Consider the following 24229-nt stretch of genomic DNA (forward strand, 5'->3'; position numbering starts at 1 on the left):
CATTGTACATAAGAATTAAATAAAGAAAAAATGGTGCTGGGCTATTTCTTCACACACAGATTTTAATTTTTTCCAAGTCACCCTCTCTGAGCATCTATACATTTCAGAGCAACAGTACATTTGCTCCCTTTCCTCCACAAACACCAGGTCCCCTTTAGTAACCTGCTGTTGTTGAATGCAAAGATTTAAGAGCAGTGGATAGTGGCAGACAGTCTGTCTGAAAGCCATTCCTACCTTTTTTTTTTTTTTTTTTTCTTGAGCTTTATCTCACTCATTATAAGATACTTATGTTCCTCTACTTTTTTTTTTTTTTTTCCAAAATTCCCTGTGTCTACTTTTATTGGCTTTGATGGACAGATAAGGAATGATAGCCTGAGACACACTTGACAGAACATGACTTTGGCCTGCATAAATTACTGTCAGGGAATTTTCAGGGAACTACTGAAGCAAATTTGCAGTGACTAAAAAATGAGTTATACATTACCACATAATCACTGCTGCTGAACAATTTGATGGGTAAACCAACTAACCTATTTTATACTCCAGGAGAGTCCTCATAATTTTTCCTTCTAGTTCAACTTTCCAAACTTTTCCTTTGGAGGAAAAGATTTTAGAAGGGGCATTATCCCACTCCCTTGACAAAAATCATCTTTTCTGACAACATTGTGTCTTTCCTTTTACAGGTAACCCAGAGATTTGATCTTTCCTCATATTCCCATATCAATACCTATCAGGGAGTAGCTATAGGACCCTTCCACCCTGTGCCAGTACTTTGCAAGTCCTTTTCTTCTCCATGTCACCAAATGACAGGATTTTCCAACAACATTCTCAAAATACTCAAATTAAGAGGATAAGAAATGAAAGAGTTTGTGAAACTCTCAGGATCCTTATGGGATGATCCTGAAAATACACTTCAGGCAGTGGCCTATATATTATGCATTCAGTATCAGTGGTAGCTTTGACTCAGTGAGGGTAATCTCTTCTGTCTAGTGAAGAGCTCCTGATAAAAAAATATCACTGATTTTCTGGCTAAAATAGACAGAAAATGTGAATATTTCTATTATTATCTTTACCTCATTTGTGACTCTATCCTTTGTGAGGCTGCATTCTTTTTTTTACTAACCCATAAAGAAGTTTGGGGTTATTTTTTATAGACAAAAACAGCAAATTTTCTAGATTTTTCACCCCATGTCTTGTGAAAGAAAGTGCTTTCTGTAAAATCTGCTGTCTTTACTATTATGGTAAAACAAATCCAATTCTCCTATGCAACTATTGCTAAATCCCCCAAAACATGAATTCTAAAGCCACGAACTCTGGAGGCAAATAAACTGTCGCACTTTTTACCTTTCAAATGTCATTCTATTCATGACAGATTCCTGACTGTGGGAACACAGGTTGTGATCACCAAATGCCTGGCGTGGCCTTGCATGAATCCTTGCTGAAACACAGCAGCAAGCTGAGGTAGGGAAGACACTTTGAAAAAGAAACAAAATAAATAATCAGGCTGCAGCTGCCTCAATCCTGGAGGTGCTGGCACAGAAGCTCGGCTGCTTTTAAGCTGCCTGTGTGCAAGGAGCAAGCATCGATCTTCTGTCCAGATACTTGCTTCCCTCAAGAGGCAGAGCTGGCAGGATGCTGCCTGCCAGCTGTGGGCAGCTCCTCAGCTGGCAACACTCAGTGATACCTGTTTGTGCTGACAGCTCTGAAGAGCAGGAAAGGGATTTCCCAGGCCCTGATGGGAGAATAGGACAAGAATATTTTACTCATCGTGGTGAATCACAGAAGACTCGAAGAACACATTCTTAGCATCCTTCCATTAGCTGAAGGGATCCTACAGGAAAACAGGGGAGGGACTTCTTAAAAGGGTATGTAACTATAGGACAAGGGGCAATGGCTTTAAACTACAAGAGGGGAGATTTAGGTTAGACATTAGGAAGAAATTCTTCACTATAAGGGTGGTGAGACACTGGAACAGGCTGCCCAGGGAAGTTGTGGATGCCCCATTCCTAGAAATGTTCAAGGCCAGGTTGGATGGGGCTTTGAGCAGCTTGGTCTAGAGGGAGGTGTCCCTGCCCATGCAGGGAGGTGGAACTAGATGCTCATTAAGGTCCCTTCCAACCCAAACCAGTCTATGATTCTATGATGATTCTATGAAATACAGAACTCCACATCTCCACAGAGAGCACACACAATGCCACAAAAGCTCTTTGCTGACTTTTCTTTCCTGATGATGTATTGATTTACCACCTGTAATAATTCAGATTTCTGTATTTCACAGAATCACAGAATCATTTTTGTTGGAAAAGACCTTTAAAATCATCAAGCACTCAGCACTGCCAAGTCCACCACAAAAACATGTCCCTAAGTAGTGCCACATCATTTAAATACCTCCAGGGATAGTAACTCAGGAAGGGACTCCCTAGATATCCATTGCAGCTCAATTGCTTCAGTGTCTGAAGCTTTGCTTTCACCACCCACCCACCACCCTTCCCTCACCAGTCTGCAGCAGAAGATGCAGAACACCTTCTTCCCACATCCTGGTTGGACCCCGTGTGCCTGGGTGACAGCACCCTCTGCAGCCTCTGTGATGAAGGGGCCTCTTACTTTATCATTAACAGAAAGGGAAAGGGGCATGCACAGCAAGATGCTGGGTGCCTGTTGTCACTTGTGCCCGTAGCAGAAAGCAGGCTTGAAGTCACTGCCATCACTGCCCAGCACATGTGGTGCAGCAGCCAGAGCTGCATCCCCTATCCCAGGCTGTCAGGAGCAGCACCCATAGCTTTACCTCCTACAGCTCTTCTCAGCCCTGTCTCTCTTGCCTTCCCACCTGGCATGGATTGATGCTTGCCCTTCATTCTTGGAAGACAAAATCCACTTTACACGTGCAGCTCCCTCCTCTTCGCTTGTCAGCGTCCAGAAAGTGGTGTCCCCCCTGAGCAATGTGGTGACACTGGGTGTCCAGACACCAGCAGCCTGCTAGCTGTGGCAGGGAGATGGATGGCAACCTGTGAAGAGCCATGACAAATAACTTCAGGAGTAAAAACATGTCTAGTTGTATGCTGTATTTACCTGCTTGATTTAAATATAGCTTGAACTGCTGTATTCTGGCTGTTACTCGACACATCCATGGAGGAGTAGAGAGCCTCATTACCTAAAGCAACACCCAAGGAGGGAAAACAGACTCTTCAAGGTGGAGAAGGTGCTAGAGATGTAGGAATTATGTTTTGCTTATCCAGTGACCCACTGTTTGATTTGAAGTAATTTTCTTTGCATACAATTATGTTTCCTATATATATATATATATATATATATATATGACAGGGGGATTCCTTTCTGCTCTCTCTTTTTCTGTCTGGAATGACAACTCTTTGGAACAGGTACCTTCTCATTTAGATTCACACAGTATGCCTCAAGTGCTTGCTACTGTGCCCATTCTTATCCATACAAAATTTCTCAGTGTTTGATCTTTAAATTGTCTAGATTAGATTCCACAGATGGTCTTGCAGAGTGTATTGAATTTATGGCAGAGGTAAGAGTGCACCATGAATTCATACTGCTCACTGAGTCCCAGAGCTCAGATTCCATATTCCAGATATAAGCATGTCCTAGCACTTTTAGTATCAAAGTGAACCAGAAACTGGAAGGGGTCCATTTCCTGATTGGGAATTAGACTGAATACCAATCTTGCAAGAATATCTAAATTCATGACTTTCCACCCAGCCATAGCAGAAAACAGGGAATGGATTAGTCTCATTAGATTTTTTCTGCTTTAGGACAAAATCTTATGAGAACACTTCATTACATTGCTGTACTTCAAAGTGGACTTAAATTTTGTCCCTCTTTTGGAGTGATCCTTAAGCACTAGTGGCAGCTGGACCCACACCCAACCTCTGTGCCTCCTGCCTGCTTCTGCCTGAGTCTCTGGCAGCCCTGAGGAAGCTGTGTGTGGTTGTTCTCTTAGGATCCAGTAATTGGACCACTTAACCCTATCACGAAAGGACGAGAGAGTGCAACTCCACATCACCAAAGGATAACCCACCCTCTCTCCTCAGTAGGAAGGCAATGAAAGTCATTAGTATATTGACATACTAGATTTACAGTACAAAGCTCCTTCTGACTCCAGATTGTTATCCTGATAAGCAGTTTTCCTGCTGAGGCTGCTTTTCTTACCAGGAATATCCTCCGATACATCTGCCTCTGAAAATGTACTTGTTTTCATTCTAAATCTTTTGTGATTTTTGAGACTCAGATGCTTTAACAAATTGTATTTGTATGTGATATAACACCAATTTGCTGAATCCTCTCTCATGACTGTAGCAGCTCTGAAAATGAAACTGTGCATCTTCCTCAGAGAGCCTGAGAAGAAAATTCAGAAAAAAAAAAAAAAATTATACAGAACTCCACATATGCACAATCACCACACAAAAGCCTCTACCTGACTTTTCCTTGCTGACTGTACCACATGTAATCATTCAGATTTCTGTATTTCATACAATCACAGAATCATATTGGTTGGCAAAGCCCTCTAAGATCAAGTCCAACCCTTAACCCAGCATTGCCAAGACCACCACTAAACCGTGTCCCTAAGTAGTACCACATCTACACATCCTTAAGTGTAAGGGTGGGCACAGGGGTGGGGACTCCACCATTCCCCAGGGAAGTCTGTTCCAGTGCCTGACAACCCTGTCCATGAAGAAATTCCTCCTGATATCCGATACAAACTCATGTAACTTGAGGCCATTTCCTTCTTGTCTGTCGCTTGTTACTTGGGAGAAGAGACGGACCCCCCCTCCTTTCAGGGAGTTGTAGAGAGTGATGAGGTCTCCCCTGAGCCTCCTCCAGATTAAAAAAAGCTCAGTTCCCTCAAATGCTTCCCTGAACACTTGTGCTCTAGACCCTTCACCAGCTTTGTTTGAATTAAAATACACAGAATGCAGACATCCAAGCCATTTGAAATCAAGCTCTGGTTACAATTCATGGCTGGCAACCAACACCAGGGAAGGGAAAAACCTACCCAACATTCATCCTGGATGAAACGATGGCACGGTATTGAGCAGGAGGAGTTTCCATGCTGTGGATGCCAAGTCTGGCGTGTGGGGGCTGACATGGCTCCAGGTTACCCTGAGAAGAAATTCTCTCTGCTGCCTCCCGCATCTCACTCCTCCCATCCTCCCTCCCTTAGGACAAGCCTGCAGGGCCTGACGCTCACCCAGGATCAACCAGGCTTGAACACCTCCATCAATGAGCACCGGGCTGGGCTGTCCAAACCCTTCCCGCCCGCTGCGCTCAGCCCAGGCCCGGCCCGCCTGCCCCGTCCCCGCCTCCCTCCCTCTTTTCCCCCACCCCAGACATCGCTTCCCCGCAGCCCTTCCTCACCTCACCCCATCCCCTTCCCCCCTCCGGTCCCTGTGTATGACCCAGGGGAGGCTGACACCGATTGAGGAGCCCACAAAGCTGCACCAGGGAGAGGGGTGGGAGGGCTGGGGTCTCCCCCTGAAGGGTCACCCATCCCTGCATTGCCCAGCCCCAGGGAACTCACACACACGGCTGGACAGGACGTGGGGATGGAGATCCCTGTGCCTTTCTGTGAGCCTGGAATTGCACATGGAAAAGAGGGAACCGGTTTCTGATGACCTTAAAAGTTAGGAATTAATGGGGCAGGAAAGGTGCTGTGATCTGGTTAAATAATTTTTCACTTTGCGGCATTCGAACGCCAGTCATAGCAGAGCAGGGGCTTTTTGCACCTAAACTAGCTCAAAAAAAAAATAATAAAAATAAAAATTTAAAAAGAGGTAGTGGGGCTTTGAAAAGTGGGCAATGCTAAAAGAACCCTGAAGTCTTTTGGGAAAACACTATTTTTTACATTGCATGGAAGACCTTGTAGAGTGATTTCAAAATCTTAAGGTAGATCCTTCATCAAAACTCTCACATGCTCTGGGTTTTAGTATTTCTTTGTTTTCTGTGTTTTTGGCCACCACAGCCTTTTCTCCATGGTTCTGTCTATTCTGTGTTAAACAGTGGATCTGGCACACACGGTTGAGGGAAAGGCATCTCAGAAGCCCAAAAGTTGCTGCCAGGGTTGCCATCGTCTTCTTTTTGAATCTTGAATTCTTTCAAAGCATCAAGCATCCACTGAGAGCTTCTTCAGCTGGGAAGGCAATGGAGCTATGTCAAGAAGTAACCACTAGAAGAAATTAGGTTAAATATAAGGCTGCTTCAAGTATAAAGTGCAATTATCCTTCTTGTTTGGTTATGAAAAGACATATCCCAGCTTTCGCTCCCCTCAGAAGTCATAAACTTCTCACAGCTGTTGGAAGGCTTGAACCACTTGTCGTAACACATGCAGTTCCCTGTAAACCCTTGAGTTTTATGAGAAGAAACAGCCACTTCACCACTGGTGTCAGATGAACATTTTCAGGAAAGTCTGTATAACTTGAAATACACTATCAGTAATTGTTTACATTAGCTATTAACACTTTTGCTTGGAGATATGAAGGGCTGTTTACAAAAAACACCTAATCCTTGCCACAGAAAAGCTTCTGGCGTTTTATCTTTCAGATTCCAGGATATTTCTGGTGCTACTTTTATACTTATCTGCAATCCAAATCTTTGGATGCGCTTGACTCAGATTTATAGACCACCTTTTTAATGCTGTTTCCAAGTATTACAGGAAAGGGGAATGCTCTTTCAGGTTCCTACAGATTTCTATTTCAGGATGCTGACATTTCCAGTAGCTTCCAATTTCCAAAAGCCATGTTTTTATTTACTGGGGAATCAAAGTGCAGTGAACTTGGCCTGACATACCTACTTAAGAATGCAGACTCATGGTGCAAATCAAGCTAAGAGCAAGGGTGAGGGTAAATGGAAAGGAATAAAAGTTTAGCCCAGGTTGGTCCACCATTTGACAGATTGGTTCCCTTCCTTCCTCCCAGCCAAACTGAATGTTAAATGTGGGAAGGTTTGGCATCAGGCTCTGATACCAATATATATATTTACTATATATAAATTATATATAGTTATAAGTATTATATATTGATGCACAATATAAGTGGTTTTATTCAAGAGTCTCCACTTGAGGATGTGAGGCATGGTTAAGCTCTCAGCAGAGCTGTGGAGGAAACTCCTTGAGTTAGGATCTTGAGGAGGGTTAAGACACAAAAAGATAGTAGTGCCATAAAGCACATACTGGCTTTTCTAGTGTCGTTTTTGAGAACAGGGTTGTATGCTCTGAGTGGTGACAGTCTTACATGGGCAATGGCACCTGCCCCTGGAGCCAGCTAACACATGATGTGGCACAAGAATTTCCAGGCCACAGATGGCAAGAAGGCTTCAGCAAGCACGTGTCAGCATTCATGCAGACATGAAAAGTATTTCCTTAGAAAACATGCAGTACCAAAGCACTACATGCTTTAAAATGTGTGGCTTAGATCAAAGCTGAACAAACCAAAATGCAACTAGGTCACTCAAGAGAGTACACCAGGCAGTCACATATAACTCACAATGTATAGGAGACTCGCCTAGGTCACTGCAGGTATCTCAAATGGCACTAGAAACTTAGATGAATCAGTGCTGGGTCATTGTACTGAAAATGTCAATGCATAACTGTAGGAGCATTTGTATGGGAGCTGAATTTACCCTAAGTCTCTCAAGTTACAGATCTGTTAGTCTGAGAATTCAGTAGGGCTGGTAGTCACTCTTTGCTGTTATTAAAGGCGTTAACTTTTTTTTTTTTTTTTTGTCAGAGATGTGGATAGCCCTTAGAGACAATGAGAGCAAACAATCCTTTCATTTCACTTTAAAATACTCTGGTGAGAAAAGTCTTGCTCTGGAAAGTCGCCTAGCTCATTTGTTTTATTTCACAAATTACCCAAGCGCCCATTTGTGCTTTATAAGTGAGATTCAGCATTAGTTCTTGATTAGAGGAGCTGTCATCTGCTTCTCTGTGCAGAAACATGAATCATGAGCATGCAGTTATCAGTGAAGCACTGGACCATTTAAAGTAGCAAAGTCAAATTAAAAGGAAAAAAAAAAAAAAAAAAAAAAAGACTGAGAGAGAGGCAGAAAAACAAAAAAGCATTTTTGGCAGAAGAAGACCTGGGTGAAATTCTCAGAACTTCTCTGAGCTGAGAAAGTATCAATGACCGTAAAATTTCACAGCCCTCCCCCCCCTCCTTTTTAGAACCTCGGCCTTAGTGTTTTGTAGGGGAAATAAAGCTTTGGTTAACCTTGGCACTGGCAGACCTCATTAAAATAACAGCCTGTCACTTTTGAGTTTAAAATAACAGGGTTGTCAGTTTTATATTCAGCGGAACAATCTACAGTCTTATTCTCGGGGAAAGGCTGCGGGTGTGCATGGGGAGGGGGGCTGGCAGCCGTGCAAAGCCTGAGCAACACTGCCATCTGGAGGACCCCAAATCCAGGGGATCCCCGGCAGCTGGGGCAGTGAGGTTGTCAAATCCTGTTGAATCCCCGTGCCTTAAGCGCTTCACTTTTTAAAAGGCTGAAAAATAAAGAACGTGGTGGTTTGGCAAACTGCTTGGCATTTAAATTTATTTTGTGAGAAAGCGTGGAAATGTGGACTGCCTTACAAAATAATCTGCATATAAAGCAAATGAGTTTCTGCTTTGCTTGTTCTGACTTTTGCAGCGGGTCGGTCATCCCTCTCTGAGGTACCTAATGTCCACTGAAATTTTGGGAACCTAGTGAGGTGTTCTAAATAAAATATGCAACTAAGCTCCCTAAATTCAATCAGTGGATAAACGAAGCTCCTTAATAAAAGCCCTACGAGAGAAATCCTCTATAGCTAAATGCAAACACCTGGGGGAGAGAGAGGAATCCAGTCCTGTTGCTTATATATAAGGGCATAATGCTTCCAAGACATCTATATGAAGCTGGCAGATGCAGCAAAGGACATGCACAAGAAACACATCTTTCTCAAAAGGCAACCCCCAAGGCTTAAAAGTCCAAGTACTCATTAAGCCCAGTTTACAAGGAAAACTGTGTGTCAATTAAAACATACTGTCCTGCTTGTGACATGATTTTAGCCCTGACTGTGACACCCACATGTAGTAGAGGCATAAACATAATAACCAGTTATAAACAGTCTATAGTATGTGCTTGCTGACCTAGTCCTTTTAAACAAATTGTTGGCCATTAGTCTCAGAATGTGTTCAGGTTAAATCCCTAATGGACATAAATACTGATCAGCACCTGGAAGTCCAGAACAGTTTTCTTCTGGTAGGCATAACACAAATCAGATGATGATGATGATGATGATCTGTTTGTTCTTCCTACCTGCCCGTCCCCATGCTGAAGAGCAGTTCGGGTGGTCCAGCATCTTATCCATAAATCTGGTATCAAGATGCCCATCACTATACCAGTTCTACATCTTTTTAAATAAAGATTATAAGGGCGATGGGTGTGTGGCTGGGTTGTTAGACACATCAGAGGGAATGCAAGCAGCAGGCAGTAGAAAACTGTCTGGTTATTTCACCTGGAGATAATGTAACATGAAAAAGTGGCAGTAGTGAAATGTCACTTGTGAATTAAAAGGCAAAGGAATACCTGACTGAAGAAACTACGCAGACAGAAGTGTGTCTTGTGATGGCTACTTTTGTGCCTTTTCTCTAAGAGAAAACCCAGGCTGCTTTCTACTTGCTGTCTGCAGCTGCTCTGTTAGTGTGACACTACATACCTGGCCTGAAGTCCCTGAAATTAGAGTGCCTCATCACAAGCATCCACTTGAAACATCTTCCAAGTGGTTACACCACAACATACCAACTCCTCAGAGTGGCCCACAAAGAAGCAACATCCAGTGAGCAGACAGAAATATTTGTACATTTTCCCAGGGCATAAAGTCTTAACTCTCAGTGGGACTTTGCGCTGAGGTGTTTCTGAACATCCCCAGGGAGAAGGTAACAACACAAAGGCAAGCTAAATATTCTGCTTGCATTTAAAAAGGGAAGGAAAAAAAAAAGGAGACTCTTCCAGAAATGCAGAATAGGTAAGGAAAAAATGAAATTAAAAAACATTAGGAAAAAGAAAAGAAGGTTAACAAGAATGATTTCTTCTTAAAACAAGCAAGATTCCATACTGTTTTACTTGATTTATTGCATTGGATCTTGGTCAGTTTTGGACACATTCCACCATCTTTGAACATTATTGCAGCATCTTCTGATGCACGAGTAGGAATTATATTGGTGGGGATGATAAACCTGGAAGGACTTCGAGATACACTTGCCAAGGGAGGATATGCCAGGGGAGGACTTGGCAGGAGATGAGGAAGAGGAAAGGGAATTTATTTTTTTAAAAATTATTTTGGGGCCATCACCTTTAAAATTTGCAGTTTGCCCCCCATTGCTTCTGAGTGTCTGTTATCCCCTTGCCAAAGAAATGCTTTTCCATCAGAAATTAAACTGATGTCGATTCCATGGACAACTGGCTGCTGTCATCACAACCAAATGTATTGCTGGGATCTTCCATGTCTTATAAAATGTGGTCATTTCACTTTTATTTTTGCATGGTATGTTCAGTTCTTTTTTTAATTGTTCTGGTGAGTCTTTAGATTTATCCAAATGTCCTGAATTAAACCAAGAAATGCTAAGGTCTGATTCTCTCAAAAATAATGGGCTTGCCTTTTAGCCCACTTCATTACTTTGGAGTGCAAGGTGAGTAAACAAGACAAAAATATTGAACAGCTTTATTTGTCTGCTTATAACTGAGCCCATGCTGGTGGGACTGGAACTGAGCTTATGGGGAATGCTCCAAATTCTGCTGAGGAATTGCATGACATAAGTGACTGCCTCAGTCATGTAAGAAGTCAGAGGCAGAAATAAGAAATTAACTGTATTCTCAATGTAGAGCACGTAAATATATAACTTCCATAACTCTGGATATTAATTTCTCTTTGGAAAGGATGCAAATATGTAACTTTTCTCACTTTCTTCTGTTAGCAATTGCAGATGAAGGCCAGGCTCTTTTAATATCCATTCCTATATATCCCCCAATAAACTAAAAATGTAACTTTTCGCATGTTTTTGCTCTATCCTTTTAATTATGAGAGGAAAATATTGCAATTCAAAACAAATCTAGTGCCTTCAAAGTAGCTGAAAAAAGTAGCTCAATACAGTATCAAGGCTACATCAGGAAGACAGCTGGGGCAAGTCAGGCTCATGACAGCCAAAGAGATTTGGCTGTCTTAATCCAAGTAAATCTCTGCTAAAGAAAGTGGAAAGGAAAGGAAATATGTAAAATACCAAAATTTTGTCTATCTTGTGTTTAAGTGTTTCCACAGAAGTCTAACCCAGCTTAAAAGTTATTCTTTAATTCAAATAGGAAATACCAAGGAATCATTTACAAGGCCACGGGTCCCTAGGGGGATACAGTAGTCTGACTTTGTAAATCACAAGCAAGCGATGTTAACTCAACCTTTAGTGGCTTTTATCTTGTTTCAAGGGACTGCACATCTGTTACATATTTTTTAAATGCTGGGTGTGATCAAAACTATGTACAGAGGAACATGCGTAACCATGGGGACTAGTCAGAGGCTTTCTGTGGTTGTGCTTGAGGAGATCCCAGAACTGAAGCCACTGAAACCCACAGGCAAAAATTTTACATGTCCTGGCAAGCATTACATCACCTAATTCTCCTCTGTATTTAAGGTTATATTAAAAGTACTCCAAAGTCATTGCCTGCATCGTGTAGAAGTGGATGTGGCCATCAGGCTGCCCCCTGAAAGAGGAGGTGAATCACTTAGTATACGTAATTCCTCTCTCAAGACCATCAGAAAGCACTCTGAACTTCCAGAAAACCAGTCTCAGGGTGAGGTTCCCAGAACTGATTAGGCAGATGTGTCAAAATCCACTGCCAAAAGTTGAGAGGGTCAGCAGAGGTTCAGTCAAGCAGCAGGAAAGAGCAAGACTTCGCAGGCTGAGTCCACAAGTTGTTTAAAGCTTGACAGTGAACCAATACAAGGGGGAGGTGAGGGTAACTGTCAAGGGAAATATCTGAGAGTGATAAAAATTGTTAAAATGCACCTGAATTGGAGGCATCTAGAGAGGGCTGCAAATGGTAACCTGTCCATAAGCTGTATTTATTTTTGTTACTGCTGCTTTTTCGTGAGTCATGGAAATGTCTTCCCCCTCTCCAGGTTTCATAATGGAAATGATACTTCAGGGGGGTGGCTGTGAGATTTAATTAGCTGTAGTTTACCAACAGTCCTGGGTAAAGTAAGAAGGTCTTACCTTACTAAGTGCACTTCTGAAATTTAAAAAAATAATCTTTATTGTTAGGAAATTCAATTGTTTTTTGTCTAGATGCAATATACATGTAGAGTATCTAAATGTCATCCAGTAGCTTCAGAACTGACTGGGGCATGGGAGTCCTCATTTTTCAGGGAGCACCAGAGTGTGAGCTGTGAGAACCTCTCTCCATTCTTTTGCTGATTTCTTTGAAAATACAAGGTTTGAACTCCAAATTACATCCCTTACAAGCGGTGTTGACCCACTTGTGGTTCAAAAGAGAAGTCTGCAGTCCTTGAGCACCAGCTGTGATTTGATTAAGGTAGAAATCTGAATTTAACTCTAAACATCTGAGTTGTGAATAGCTTAAAATAACTACCAGATAGCAACAGTTACTTCTCTAAAAACTAATTACTCCTTCCCAATATTAATCAGATTACTTGAGTAAATATTTATCCAGGCACAAGCAACAAATGAGAAAATCTATGCCTTTGGCTCTCATGTTTCCCAAGCTTATGTGAATAGGCCTTCTTCCCTATAAACTCTCCCCTTATAGAATTCTCAGATAGATATCTCTAGCTGATTGGCCTAACAGGAGTTTACACACCTTTCTGTGAACACTGGGCACTTCAACTGAGTTGCTTATGCTGGTTATCTCTTCCAGCACAGACTTGGTTTTTTACCCCCAGCATGGGCAGAAGAGGAAAAGAGGCTGCTCTCTGCCCAAAGACCCTGGTCCCATGGACCATGAAAGAGCATCCTGAGACAATTCCCACTTCTGCTAGAGGCTCGCCCATGGTCTGTTAACTGGAATTTAATTTCTGGCTCGACAGGGATTCCCTGTTGAGACTTGAAAGGTTTGCAAATGCTGCTAGTATCTCATATGGAAACAAAGCAACCAGAGCTTGGCAAGGGGTGTGGAGGAGATTTATAAGGAGTCTGTTATGTCAAGAAATTCTTTCAACAACTCATGCAGTCGAATACTGTCCTACTTATTTCTTATGGATGAAAATGTAGACAGTGTTTCTGAAATAACATCCTTGGCTGTTCCTATCTTCTGGCTTATAAAGTGACATTCTGCAGAGTTTAAGCACGTAAAGCAGTGTGGGCCATTTGCTGGGAGAGCTATCATGTCTCAGAACAAAAGATAAAAGAGATAAATAGCCAAGTACAATACTGTACCTCAACAACCTAAAAGCCAATCTGAAAACTGAATGGAAGAACGGAGAGCTTTTATTTCTTGGTTTCTTAAAGAATAAAGCTCCGTGATTTCCTTTGAAAGCTATTCAACAAGCTCCTCTAAATCCTATTACAACTTAATGTGAAATGCATCTGTTTCAATAAGGACAACTGTGCCACAATTCATCCTTTGTAGTCTGTCCTTTGTTGTGTTTTCTATCTATTCTTGTAGATTTTTCCACTCTAGTAAACCAAACACAAAACAAGAACTGATAACATTTTAGCCATTTATTTATTAAGTTGATGCTGGAAAATCAGTTTGTTCCTCCTTGCTGCCTGAACCATTGCAAATTAAATTATTGTTCCAGGGGTTTATAATGTAAAGAAATTGTTTCCATGCTGTCACAACATTTCTGGAATATGAAGTCTGTATCCAGCTACAGATATTTATCTACACCTAGCAGCAAAGATGGATACAGTCTCTGCATGAATGTATATTCACAAACTTCTCACTGTTACTGATACCCAAATGTACTGCAGTATATTCAGGCTGTTTATCTTAAATTAGTTCAACATAAGCTCAGCACTGCATAACTTTATTAAATTCTGTGCATGTAGCTCTAAGTATTATATTTATATAAGGCATGACCAAATTGGTGGGTGAGAATTTATCTGATGTACACTGTTTATCTGAATTTACATTCAGCAGACTGTGAGGCATATTAATTCTCAGAAATATGGATATTTAAAAAACCTTAGACAAATAAAAACTAGAAAGAGGAAGATGTATTGTGCTTTTTATTATTGTGTTGCCTGTGGAAAAAGGTGACTTTGATTATTTGGACTCTCTGAATCCAAATACTGAGTGCCTTGCTCGGAACTACCAGAACTTAAGTTTTAGAACCTTCGGCCCTTTTCACCTTCACCATCATCACCATTATGGAATTAAACAACCTATTATTCAACACAATGCTAAGACCGTTACTGTTATTTTCAATCTCTTTTCCCTCTTCTTGTCTCTTAATCAGGTAACAGACATTAAAGAAAAGTTAAAGCTCTCTAAAAAGTTCTGGTCCACATTACCCTACACAATCTGCAAGGATGAGCGGGTGACAGCCGGTCCGTCAGTGGAGGAGGACTGCTGGAATGGCCACAGCAAGGCAAGGTGAGGTGGCCTCCTCTCCACCACACTCAGTCCAGATCCCCATCTGGCCTGAAGCAATCCCAGAACTGAGGGTATTTCACAAAAACTGTAACTAAGAGTGAAACAGAAAAAGGGGGGAGGGGGGGAATTAATTGCCCACATGCAGCTTGTAACCGAGATTACTTATTGTCAAGGTGCCATGAAAGCCAGAGTGTGAGTCAGGGTAAATGTGCACAGCATGTCAGCATGTGAACATAGAAAATGTTCACTGGTTCAGCTCCAGAAGGATAATTTATATTGCGATTTTAAAGAGCTCTTTTAGCACCATTTAGCATCCCTGTGTTGGGACTGACAGCTTGTGAAGCTCTTGCACTCCCGGGATATCGTACTGGGATGAAACAGAAATTGGAGTTTCTTGTCTATTTGCTATTGGCTGGCAAAGCTTAGGGCTATTTGCTGGGGGAAAGAAAGAAAAAAAAAAAATTAGAAAAAGGCTGAAAAATAGCCAGAAGAGAATAAATGTAACACTCCTACATTTCTTGTGTAGAAGGCTCGACCTTATGTTACTTCATCATGGAAACTGTGGTCATCTGCCCTCGTTTGTGATAAGTTTTCTGTGAGTTTTAATTTTGAAGTTTGCTTGGCTCTGGCTGTAGCAGGGCTGAAACTGGCAGATGAGCAGATGTCTCCAAAGGTCCCAGTGTGGCTTCATCAGCTGACAGAGGAAAGGATCTGATTACCCCCGATGAGAGAGAGAGAAATTGGCTCCAGAACCACACCGGGGGCAGTCAGGTTTCAGGTCTGCAGAAATACCCTGTGCTTTTTAGGAGACAGGATTGGAGAGGTTTGAATGTGTGATGAACACTGAATCTGGAGAGTGGTGATACTTTCTGGCACTCAGGGGCTGGAATATTTACTTTCCTTTTATTTGATGATACAAAGAAAGCCAGAAGACAAAATTCAGCCAAAATAAAACTGAGACAAGCCCATAAAATATAAAAACTCGGTGAAAAAAAAATGATTGTATAAAAAACTCACAAACCTGTTAAATGCCATTTTGAACTGGTGAATGGATGGGCAGATACACAGACAGATTGCACCCACCCCATCATCCAGCCGTTTTTCTAAGGAGCACATTTTACAGGGGGAGGTTTTTCACTGAATGCACACCCCAGCCTTACTACACAATGCTCAAAATAATTCATTTCACAGCCAAGAGCAGAGAGCTGTTTGGGATGCTGCTACTCCGTTGAACTCACTTTGAGGCACACATGACCAAATCTGCCCAAAAGCCAACTCCAGAAAAAGCCCCTGGAGACTCTGAGAAAGTCAGCTTGGAGGAGTCTCTGGCTATCACAGGCTTCATCACAAAGGAACAGTGTGAAGAGAGAAATGAAAACATGGTTTTATCTTCCTCTATACTGTCTGGTTTTATCAGTTGGGCTTTGTAAGTTATGATCTGAGCCCAGCGTGCTGCAGTGGTTAAAGGCAGTTCCCAGGCCCACCAGCTGGTTGCCACACTTCACATCAGGATGCAATCATTAATAACAGATACATCCTACCCTGTCTACAAAAGTGCTGTCAGACAAACCTGCCAATATCCCTCCTGGTTTCCATGGCCAACACTCTTTGTGCCACATTTCACTGGTAGTTTTCAGCATTCTTCTGCTCTGACATTGAATTGTCTGACACAACTTTGTTAGGAGTTATGGTGCTGCATTTTATGCGTGCAGTTTTTCACCCCCTTTTAGCAGTATTTGTCTCATGAGAGGCCTGGTTAATTTCATCTTGCCTTCTGATGTTAATGTTCTGGGGCCACAGAGAAAAGCTGTCCTCTGATGATGATCTACTTGGTTAATTTAACAAAGACTTTTCACTGAATGTGGAAACACAGCTACAAAGCATCACCTGGAAATACAATTTCAGCAAGCCCAGCCACTGCTCCTCCGCACAGTTTCTGTTTCCTAACCAATTACAGAGGAATTATATGGTCATAGTCTTAATAACAGAATTCAGTAAATGCTTCAGGATGATAAACCAGTAACAAATCATAGAGATACCCATATATGAAATAATATTGAAAATAATATAAAAAATAACAAAATTATTGGCTTCAATACAGAATCACCTCTTAACTGGAGAATAAGGACATTTACCACATCATAAGGAAAAAAATTTTGTTCCCTTGATCACACTGATTAGTCTCTGATATCTAATACTAGTTTGCAAGAACAAGAATGGCAAAATCTGGCCAATATGCATTTATCTACCTGTGTTCAATGTGTCAACCATCATTAGCTTCCCTGTGGTATATGAAGAGTTTAATTTTGAATCCCACAGAATATGACAACAGCCCATGTTAGAAAAAAGGAAATTTAGCCATCTCCTATTTTCCTAGAAATTAATACTACAAAGGAGATAACATCATGTTAGCTACTGTTGGGAAAGGAGATTGCTGGTGGTTTTTTATCAGGTCCTGTAGTAGTATAGAGAATTAGAAAATCTGAATTGCCAGATAGACATTAGGCCTTATGTTTCATTTTACACACCACCTTTCAATGCTGCTTTTACAGAGGAAGTTACAAACCTGAGATCACAGAAGATGAAAGCTAGGCTTTCTCCTGAGAGAGGCATTACACCAAGGTCACTTGTGTAATTACAGTCCCCAGATATCCCTTTGCTACCATGATTAATATACAGTGACACCAGGTGCCAAATGAAGGTCACCAACCCACAAATAATCATGGGGTAACAGTCATCCATTTGTTGTTCTGGAAGGGTGCACTTGCCTTGTTGCTGATCCTCTACAAATAATGGTTTTAATCAGGCCACATCATGTAGAAACAAAGTGCTGTGGAAATAAGAAAATATTTATTAGGTGGATTAATCTCTTTTTAAAATTCCATATTAATAATAATCATAGCAGTAGCAATTAATAATAATACTAATAGCTACTTCAGGCAAAGTGCTTTTTAGAGAGATGCTCAAAAGGACTTCCCCATCATATCTGTGTTTACAAAAGAACCTGAACATAACTTTATGTTAATAGCATTAATGTCTTCTGCCATATACACAGAGACAGATTTTTTTTTAAAATATACTTAGGATCTAAGGAACGTCATTAAAATCAAACTTTAAAAGTTTAGCTCCTTCCCTGTGTGCAAGAAAATTCTTAACAATAGCTGACAGCCTGTTCACTAATAGATGTTCTCCAGAAATTCAGGAGTTTTTCCCAGAAATGGTGGAATTCAGGCCTTAGGAATGAAACCAAACCAGATCCAAAGTATCAGTATCTGACTATGTGACTTTTAGTGAACTGAGTAACCAAATCTTTTACCACTCTGGTGGCCAGAAGAACCTTGAAACGTTCCCATCAACTCAGCCAACACATTTCAATGAACTCATGTGAGAAACTTGCTTACCAGGACTGTAGATGTACTAATTTGTCTTAGCTCTGAAAGGCTGTAAACCATGGAAGAGATGCATTCCTTTCCATGAGGAGCTTATCACTCCTCCAAGTACAACAAAGAAGAAACAGAATTGTATATGAGACAGGCATTATTTATAAACAGGGGGGAAAGCAGAGAAAGGTAAAGAACAAAAGGAAAAATGAACATGACTTTTCAACATGTAGCTCAAAACCACAAGGTGTTTCACCAAAATAAATAGAGCACGGACTCTCACCTGGCCTGAAATTTTCTTCTTCTGCCATAGGTAGGTGTGTGCCTACTTTCCCAGCACAGAGCCCTTGATTCCTGGTGAAATTCAGGTGGGAAGAAAGACTCACCATGTGAGATCAGTGCCTGCCCTGGGAAAGTTGCTCATTGCTGACCAGCAAGGCTTGCAAAGGGAAGGAGTTGAATGCCCTTTACCAGGAGGTAGGCAAAGATAACCACGTAGCAGCAGTAGCCACAGTGTGAATAAACCACTTCTTGGTACGTGGGAAAACTGCCTGTATTTAATTGATGGCTCCAGTGTATGTTTTCAGCTTCTTCCTTCCAACAAACTGGCAGATGAGCCATTTTATCCCTCTCCTTCTGTCTCCTCGAGCTTTTCTACAAGATGGAAAAAAAAAAAAAAAAAAGCCCAACCTTAAAATACCCAGTGGGGATTACCTCCTGAGCAAACAGAATCAGATGAGGTGATCTGGTTAGCCAAACAAGCCAATTTTCCACTGCACTTATCTTTCTGGACCAGATGTGACTGCCTACCCTCAGCCTGAGCAAGACTGTGCTGGATTTTGTACTCTGCTGCCTACAATTCTGCACAACTGGAAAAACTCCAGCACTGCCCAGGTGGGATGCACCAGTTGTACTGTAAGCAGCTTCTGAGGCAGCAAAATACAGAGATCACTGTCCTTTAAGTTAGATGTCTTTTAAAAACCAGAATGCTCCTCCTTTTTTGTTGTTCTTTTTTGTGGTTTTTTTTTCATACCTACAGCTTTTAAATAAACAACCTGAAAGATTCATCTGTCATTTTTAGACTTGAAAAGGAAGCAGACACCTTGCAACATTAGCAGGATATTTAAAAGGGGGGAAAAAAAAAAGTGCTTTTAAATATGCTTTGTGGTACTTGGCTATTTAATGTGCCAAAAGACATCTCTGTTGTGTCTGCTGAGACAAGCAAGAACTGTAGAAAGGCTAACAGGAACAGAAAGCATTAATATTTTAGAAAACAATGTAAATTGCACTAAAATCCTGACATAGCTGAGCAAGGAGCAAACAGCAGAAAACAAACTGTATTGTTCATCTTCTCTGTACTCAGAGGGCTAAGAAAGATGATATTTTTATATTTATTTATTTATTGTTTTGTTTTGTTTTTGTTTTTTGTTTAAGAGGATGTAAAGAACAGAGACTGATTCAGGTTGGCACTTCTTTTTGTTTTTAATGGGCATGCAGTTCTTGTAATGGCCAGACGTACAAAGAGATCATTAATGAGAGTAGAAGCAGCAGCAAAGCTTAAAATTCACAAGGGTGTCTCCACTTACAGAACTGCAGCAAAAGCAGCTGTGTTCAACAACTTTGCCCAGCCAGCAACAAATCTTCTGTCAAAAAGTGGTCCCAAGACATGGGTTCCTGGTCGGTGGGACTTAACCCTACCCCCCACACATCAAAATGCTTTTGTCAAAACATGTGTCGGGCTGCCTCTCAGAGGCTGTCACTCACAAAACACCTTGGGCTGCATGTTCCCATATCTGTACCAGTCCTTTCAAGAAAGGAAAACAATTCAAATATATTTACATTCAATATAGGCTTTTCTGCCATTTCTTTCAATGCCCGCCCCAAGGAAGGAAGTGAACTAGTTTAGTCATGAAGGTAGAATCCAGCTTCACATTCAGACATGTAAACTCATGCATTTAAATATAGATGCCTCTGGGTAAGACAATAAGGAGTCATTTGTGTTGCTGAAGCAAGAGCAGTGTCATTTAAGGTTCTCTGGTGTGTCTGAGATGAGTATAACCCAGGACACCAGCTCCCATCTGGACCACAGCCTGTGCAAGAACTGCTACAGCATTTAAAAATCACCAACTTCAAGGTGCCTGAAGAGAGATCCAAAATCCTGTCAGAGTAGTCAATGTGACAATTTTCAGTTGCCTAAAAAACATGTATATCTACTGATCTACTGTGTCTGAATAGTCAAGACACATTCATGGAGCTTGCAAATAAGATCTAGATTAGGTTGAACATTAGAAAGAATTTCTTTACTGAGAGGGTGATCAGACACTGGAATGGGCTGCCCCAGGAAGTAGTGGATTCTCCATCCCTGGAGATATTTAAAAAGAGACTGGATGTGGCACTCAGTGCCATGGTCTGGTAACTGCAGCAGTAGTGGACCAAGGGTTGGACTTGATGATCTCTGAGGTCCCTTCCAACCCAGCCAATTCTATGATTCTATGATTCTATGATCTACAAGATATTCAGACCCTACCGGAGTGGCAACAGGACACCAAGCAGAATATCCCCCTGTGGTTGAAGTGGCACTCCAAGACTCAATCCAGCTGCCTAAAGGAAGATGTCTAGTTTAATTTGAGATGCCCTGGGGTACAAGATCTGCCCCTCAAGCTCATAGATATGATGCAGGACCTATGGGAAAGCCACACCTTTCACACCTAGTAGTTAGAAAAAGAATCAAGAGCATTCAAATGGCACCAGATGTCTATGTTTGTGCAGCTAAATCCTGGCAGATGAAATCTAATGAATCAGTCATCTGGCCAAAGACATGTGGGACTTCAACAGCTGTCCCTGTTCAAATAAACTCCTGACTAGTTTTGACTAGATCTTGAGCTGACCTGATCTGCCAAGAGTGGGACTCTGCTCATATGCAGACACTTCGATCTCCACATTCAAGGTCTGGTAACTGGATAAACCTAAAGATGAGTCCTCAGCCTCTCTAATTCTTCTGCTCTCATGACCTAACTGCCAAGAGGCTCATTTCTCTGGGAATGTAAGTACCCAACTCACCTTTAGGCAATAACAAGGTAATAGATTTCTTGTGACCCAACCTTACACATTTAGGTGAGGTGCACAAGACTGTTCTCCTGAGAGGTTAACCCCTCCATGCCAGGAAGGCTGTGAGGATCACCAGATCCTGAGGCAGATACAAGAGGGGGGTGTGACAGATTGGATAACTTCCTACAGCTGAATGGAGTGGCTCATTTAAAGTTAGCTGGTCTTCAGAAGGACACCAGATCCACTCTAATCACAGTGCAGAATATGAACCCCAATAAAAAGCACACACTAGAGCATTTCCTAACTGCTTTAAATCTCCAAACTGACACGTATCCCCTCCATATGAAAAGATTTCTGAGATGTCAGCATATTCTTCTTTTATTATTGATGCTAAGGCAAGGTGAAATCAAACATAAATCAAAGGAAGCCTGTGAACTTCTGTTCAGAGCTAGCCATAGCATCTCATGGATGGCTTGCAATAAAGAGCAGCTCACCCTTCATAAACAAGGAAAGCAACCCACATCAACACTCAGCCATTTCAAATCACTTCCAGCTGCTACAGCTCTGGACATTGTCATGGACAAGATCCCAAGTAAGAAGCACATCCTCTCTGAGCTGGTAGGGCAGTTCTTACATTCTTACTTTTTTTAATCAACTGCACCTTGAAATCCCTGACTTTCGCCTAGGCTGAGTAATTTATCTACAGCAGCCATTTCATTTGTAGAGACGTGTGACAGATGGAGGTGCTGTTCCTTTGCAGCCCACAGCTTCCCTGTGTGCCAAGGTCTCCATCCTGCTGCCTCCAGGCAGCTCTGCAGAATTATTTCCAATTTCTATCTTTGGTGATTCATAACACTGCGGTCTGCAGCCCTCTGTACGAGGGAAGGTGGCTCTGTGTTCTCGCCATAGATCCCCACAGCATTGTTGTTTCTCTTTATGGTGCTAGTGAAATAACAGGACACACAGTTTGAGGCTGGGTATTTTTGGCAGCTATGTTTTGGTCTTCTATGTTCACAGTCCCCCAGGATTGTTTTCATTGAAGCTTTCAAAGGCCACTGATGACAAATGAGTTTCATCTTGCCAAGCAAGCACCTGTTAGGGTGAAACTAAACCCTTCCATGGTGCAGGAAAGCAGTCATCAGTTTGTTGATCTCCAGAAGCTATACACAACTTACTTTCCCTTAAACATGACTTCATCAGAGAAAGTCCTTTCTTCTCACTTACTTTCACACTTACTTTTTGTGAACATATTTATTTTCCAGACCAATACGAACGTAAAAAATGGCACGAGTGCCAAATTTTAACATTGATAGAGAACTGGGCTGGCAAAAGTGCAAGTGAATTAAAACACTTTTAAACTATATTTAGTCCTAGGAATCATGAAACTGTGCCATCAGTAAGCTGGACTGTGCTATCATTATTGGCTGAGCACATCCCTTCATGAAGAGTCTCATAAACCTCAGTAGGATAGCCTGGTATGCAAAATAGTTGCAAAATAGATCATAACGTGATTAAGAACATGAACAAAAGGTAGATCTGCCCCAAATTCCTTGTAGTCCAAATATGAGGCAAAGTTAGCACATAAATAAAGACAGATGAGAGAGATAGCAGCAGTGATACCCAGTTTTCTCAGGATACCATGTCAGCACTGAGAAATAATGTCAGCCCTTTATCAGCACTGCAGCTGTAAACCACACAGGTGATTTTTAACAGAGATTCCAAGCAGGAAAAGAGAGCTTTGCAGAAGCCTTTAAGGAGAGTTTCCTGAGGACAAAGAGCAGCAGGGGACAAAGTGTGCTTATTTAACAAAAGATGATGATGACTTTCATCACGGGGTGATTTGAGGCATGGTCTGATTTTTGTATGGGAGAGATACCTGCAAAAAGCACACTTGCTGCCTGTGAGCAGCCTAAGACTGCATTTGCCAAGGTCAGAGAAGGAAATGCTGCAGTAATCAAGAAATTACAAGCTCAGAGCTTGAATAGAAAATCTGGATATGTGGATGGCTAGGAAGTGCCATGCCTTAAATATGTTATGCACAAAGCACTCGGGAGAGGCAGGTATAGGGTGTTTGTAAGAAATAAGGAGTCAAAAAGAATCAAACCTAAGAGAATACTGGAGTTTGGTAAACTCACAATGCTGTTTATGGACCTGGATGTTGGACAGGCTGGACATATTATTTATGGTCATCAAAAAAAGGATGCAAGGAAGAACCACAGAAGAAAGTTAACCAAGTATTTCTTTTAAACAAGGAGAGCCATACCTCAAAATAACCTTCTAAACTATCTCAGAACCACAAATATCCTGTATGTAAGAAAGGAGTTCATATTTTCTAAGGATAAAGAAATAAAAATAGAAGAATGCACAGTTAGATGCCTAACTTAGTGTGCAGCTACTCATATAAGTATAGGATCTGAACATGCAGTGACTTACTGCTGGCTGATGAACCTCTTCCACAGCTCACAGAGCCAGTGCACTTGCTGGGTAGTATGTGGAGAGTTAAGAGCTTGGAGAGCTTAAATCCTTTCTGTTCTCCAGGCAGCTGAGCTACTAAGAAGAGCCTTTAGAGTCTGTAAAATTAAAAACCAAATTTTTTAAGTGGTTTCACTGGAGCTGTTTAAGAACTGTGTAATTGTTAAGTGCTTAGCACAGCGCTTACCACAAAGTCTTTTTATTTCTGACACTTACTGCATTTTAAACTAATCATTCATCCTGCTATATAGATACTTGCCTGAGATTATGAACGATGGCCTGACCAACCAGATCAACAATCCAGAAGTAGATGTGGACATCACCAGGCCAGACACCTTCATTCGACAACAAATCATGGCCTTACGTGTCATGACCAACAAACTGAAGAATGCTTATAATGGAAATGATGTCAACTTCCAGGATACAAGTAAGAAACCATTAACTGTCATTAGATAAGTATATTTTCTAAACAAATTTATAAGTCTGTTCTATTGGAATGACTTTTCTAGGTCTTTGTGCTCTCTGTTGATGACAACATAAAAAACAGGCTTTTTCTGTCCCGTGAAATTATAGTTATATATTTGTTTCTTTTGCTCTTCATCTTCATGTCAAATGCATCAAGACACTGAGGGCTCTACTCCTTTTTCAGGAGGGCACTTAAGCACCCAGCTAAATCCCAGTGTCTTTCAGGTGGACACTTTACTGAATTAAAGCTAGCACCACTAACACTTTCCTATTCCCCAAAT

The 24229-nt window shown here is 41.4% G+C and overlaps 1 protein-coding gene across 1 annotated transcript in view; it reads left to right on the plus strand.

Moving 5' to 3' along the window:
• Positions 1-24229, plus strand: part of GPC6 (glypican 6) — a 760336-nt gene that overhangs the window by 731790 nt on the left and 4317 nt on the right. The window contains exons 7-8 of the mRNA XM_071741790.1: positions 14447-14583; positions 23735-23910. Coding sequence (XP_071597891.1) covers positions 14447-14583; positions 23735-23910 — 313 coding nt within the window. The remainder of the gene's footprint in view (positions 1-14446; positions 14584-23734; positions 23911-24229) is intronic.

Source organism: Heliangelus exortis, chromosome 1 (genome assembly GCF_036169615.1).
Source record: "Heliangelus exortis chromosome 1, bHelExo1.hap1, whole genome shotgun sequence".
Classification (NCBI taxonomy): Eukaryota; Metazoa; Chordata; class Aves; order Apodiformes; family Trochilidae; genus Heliangelus; species Heliangelus exortis.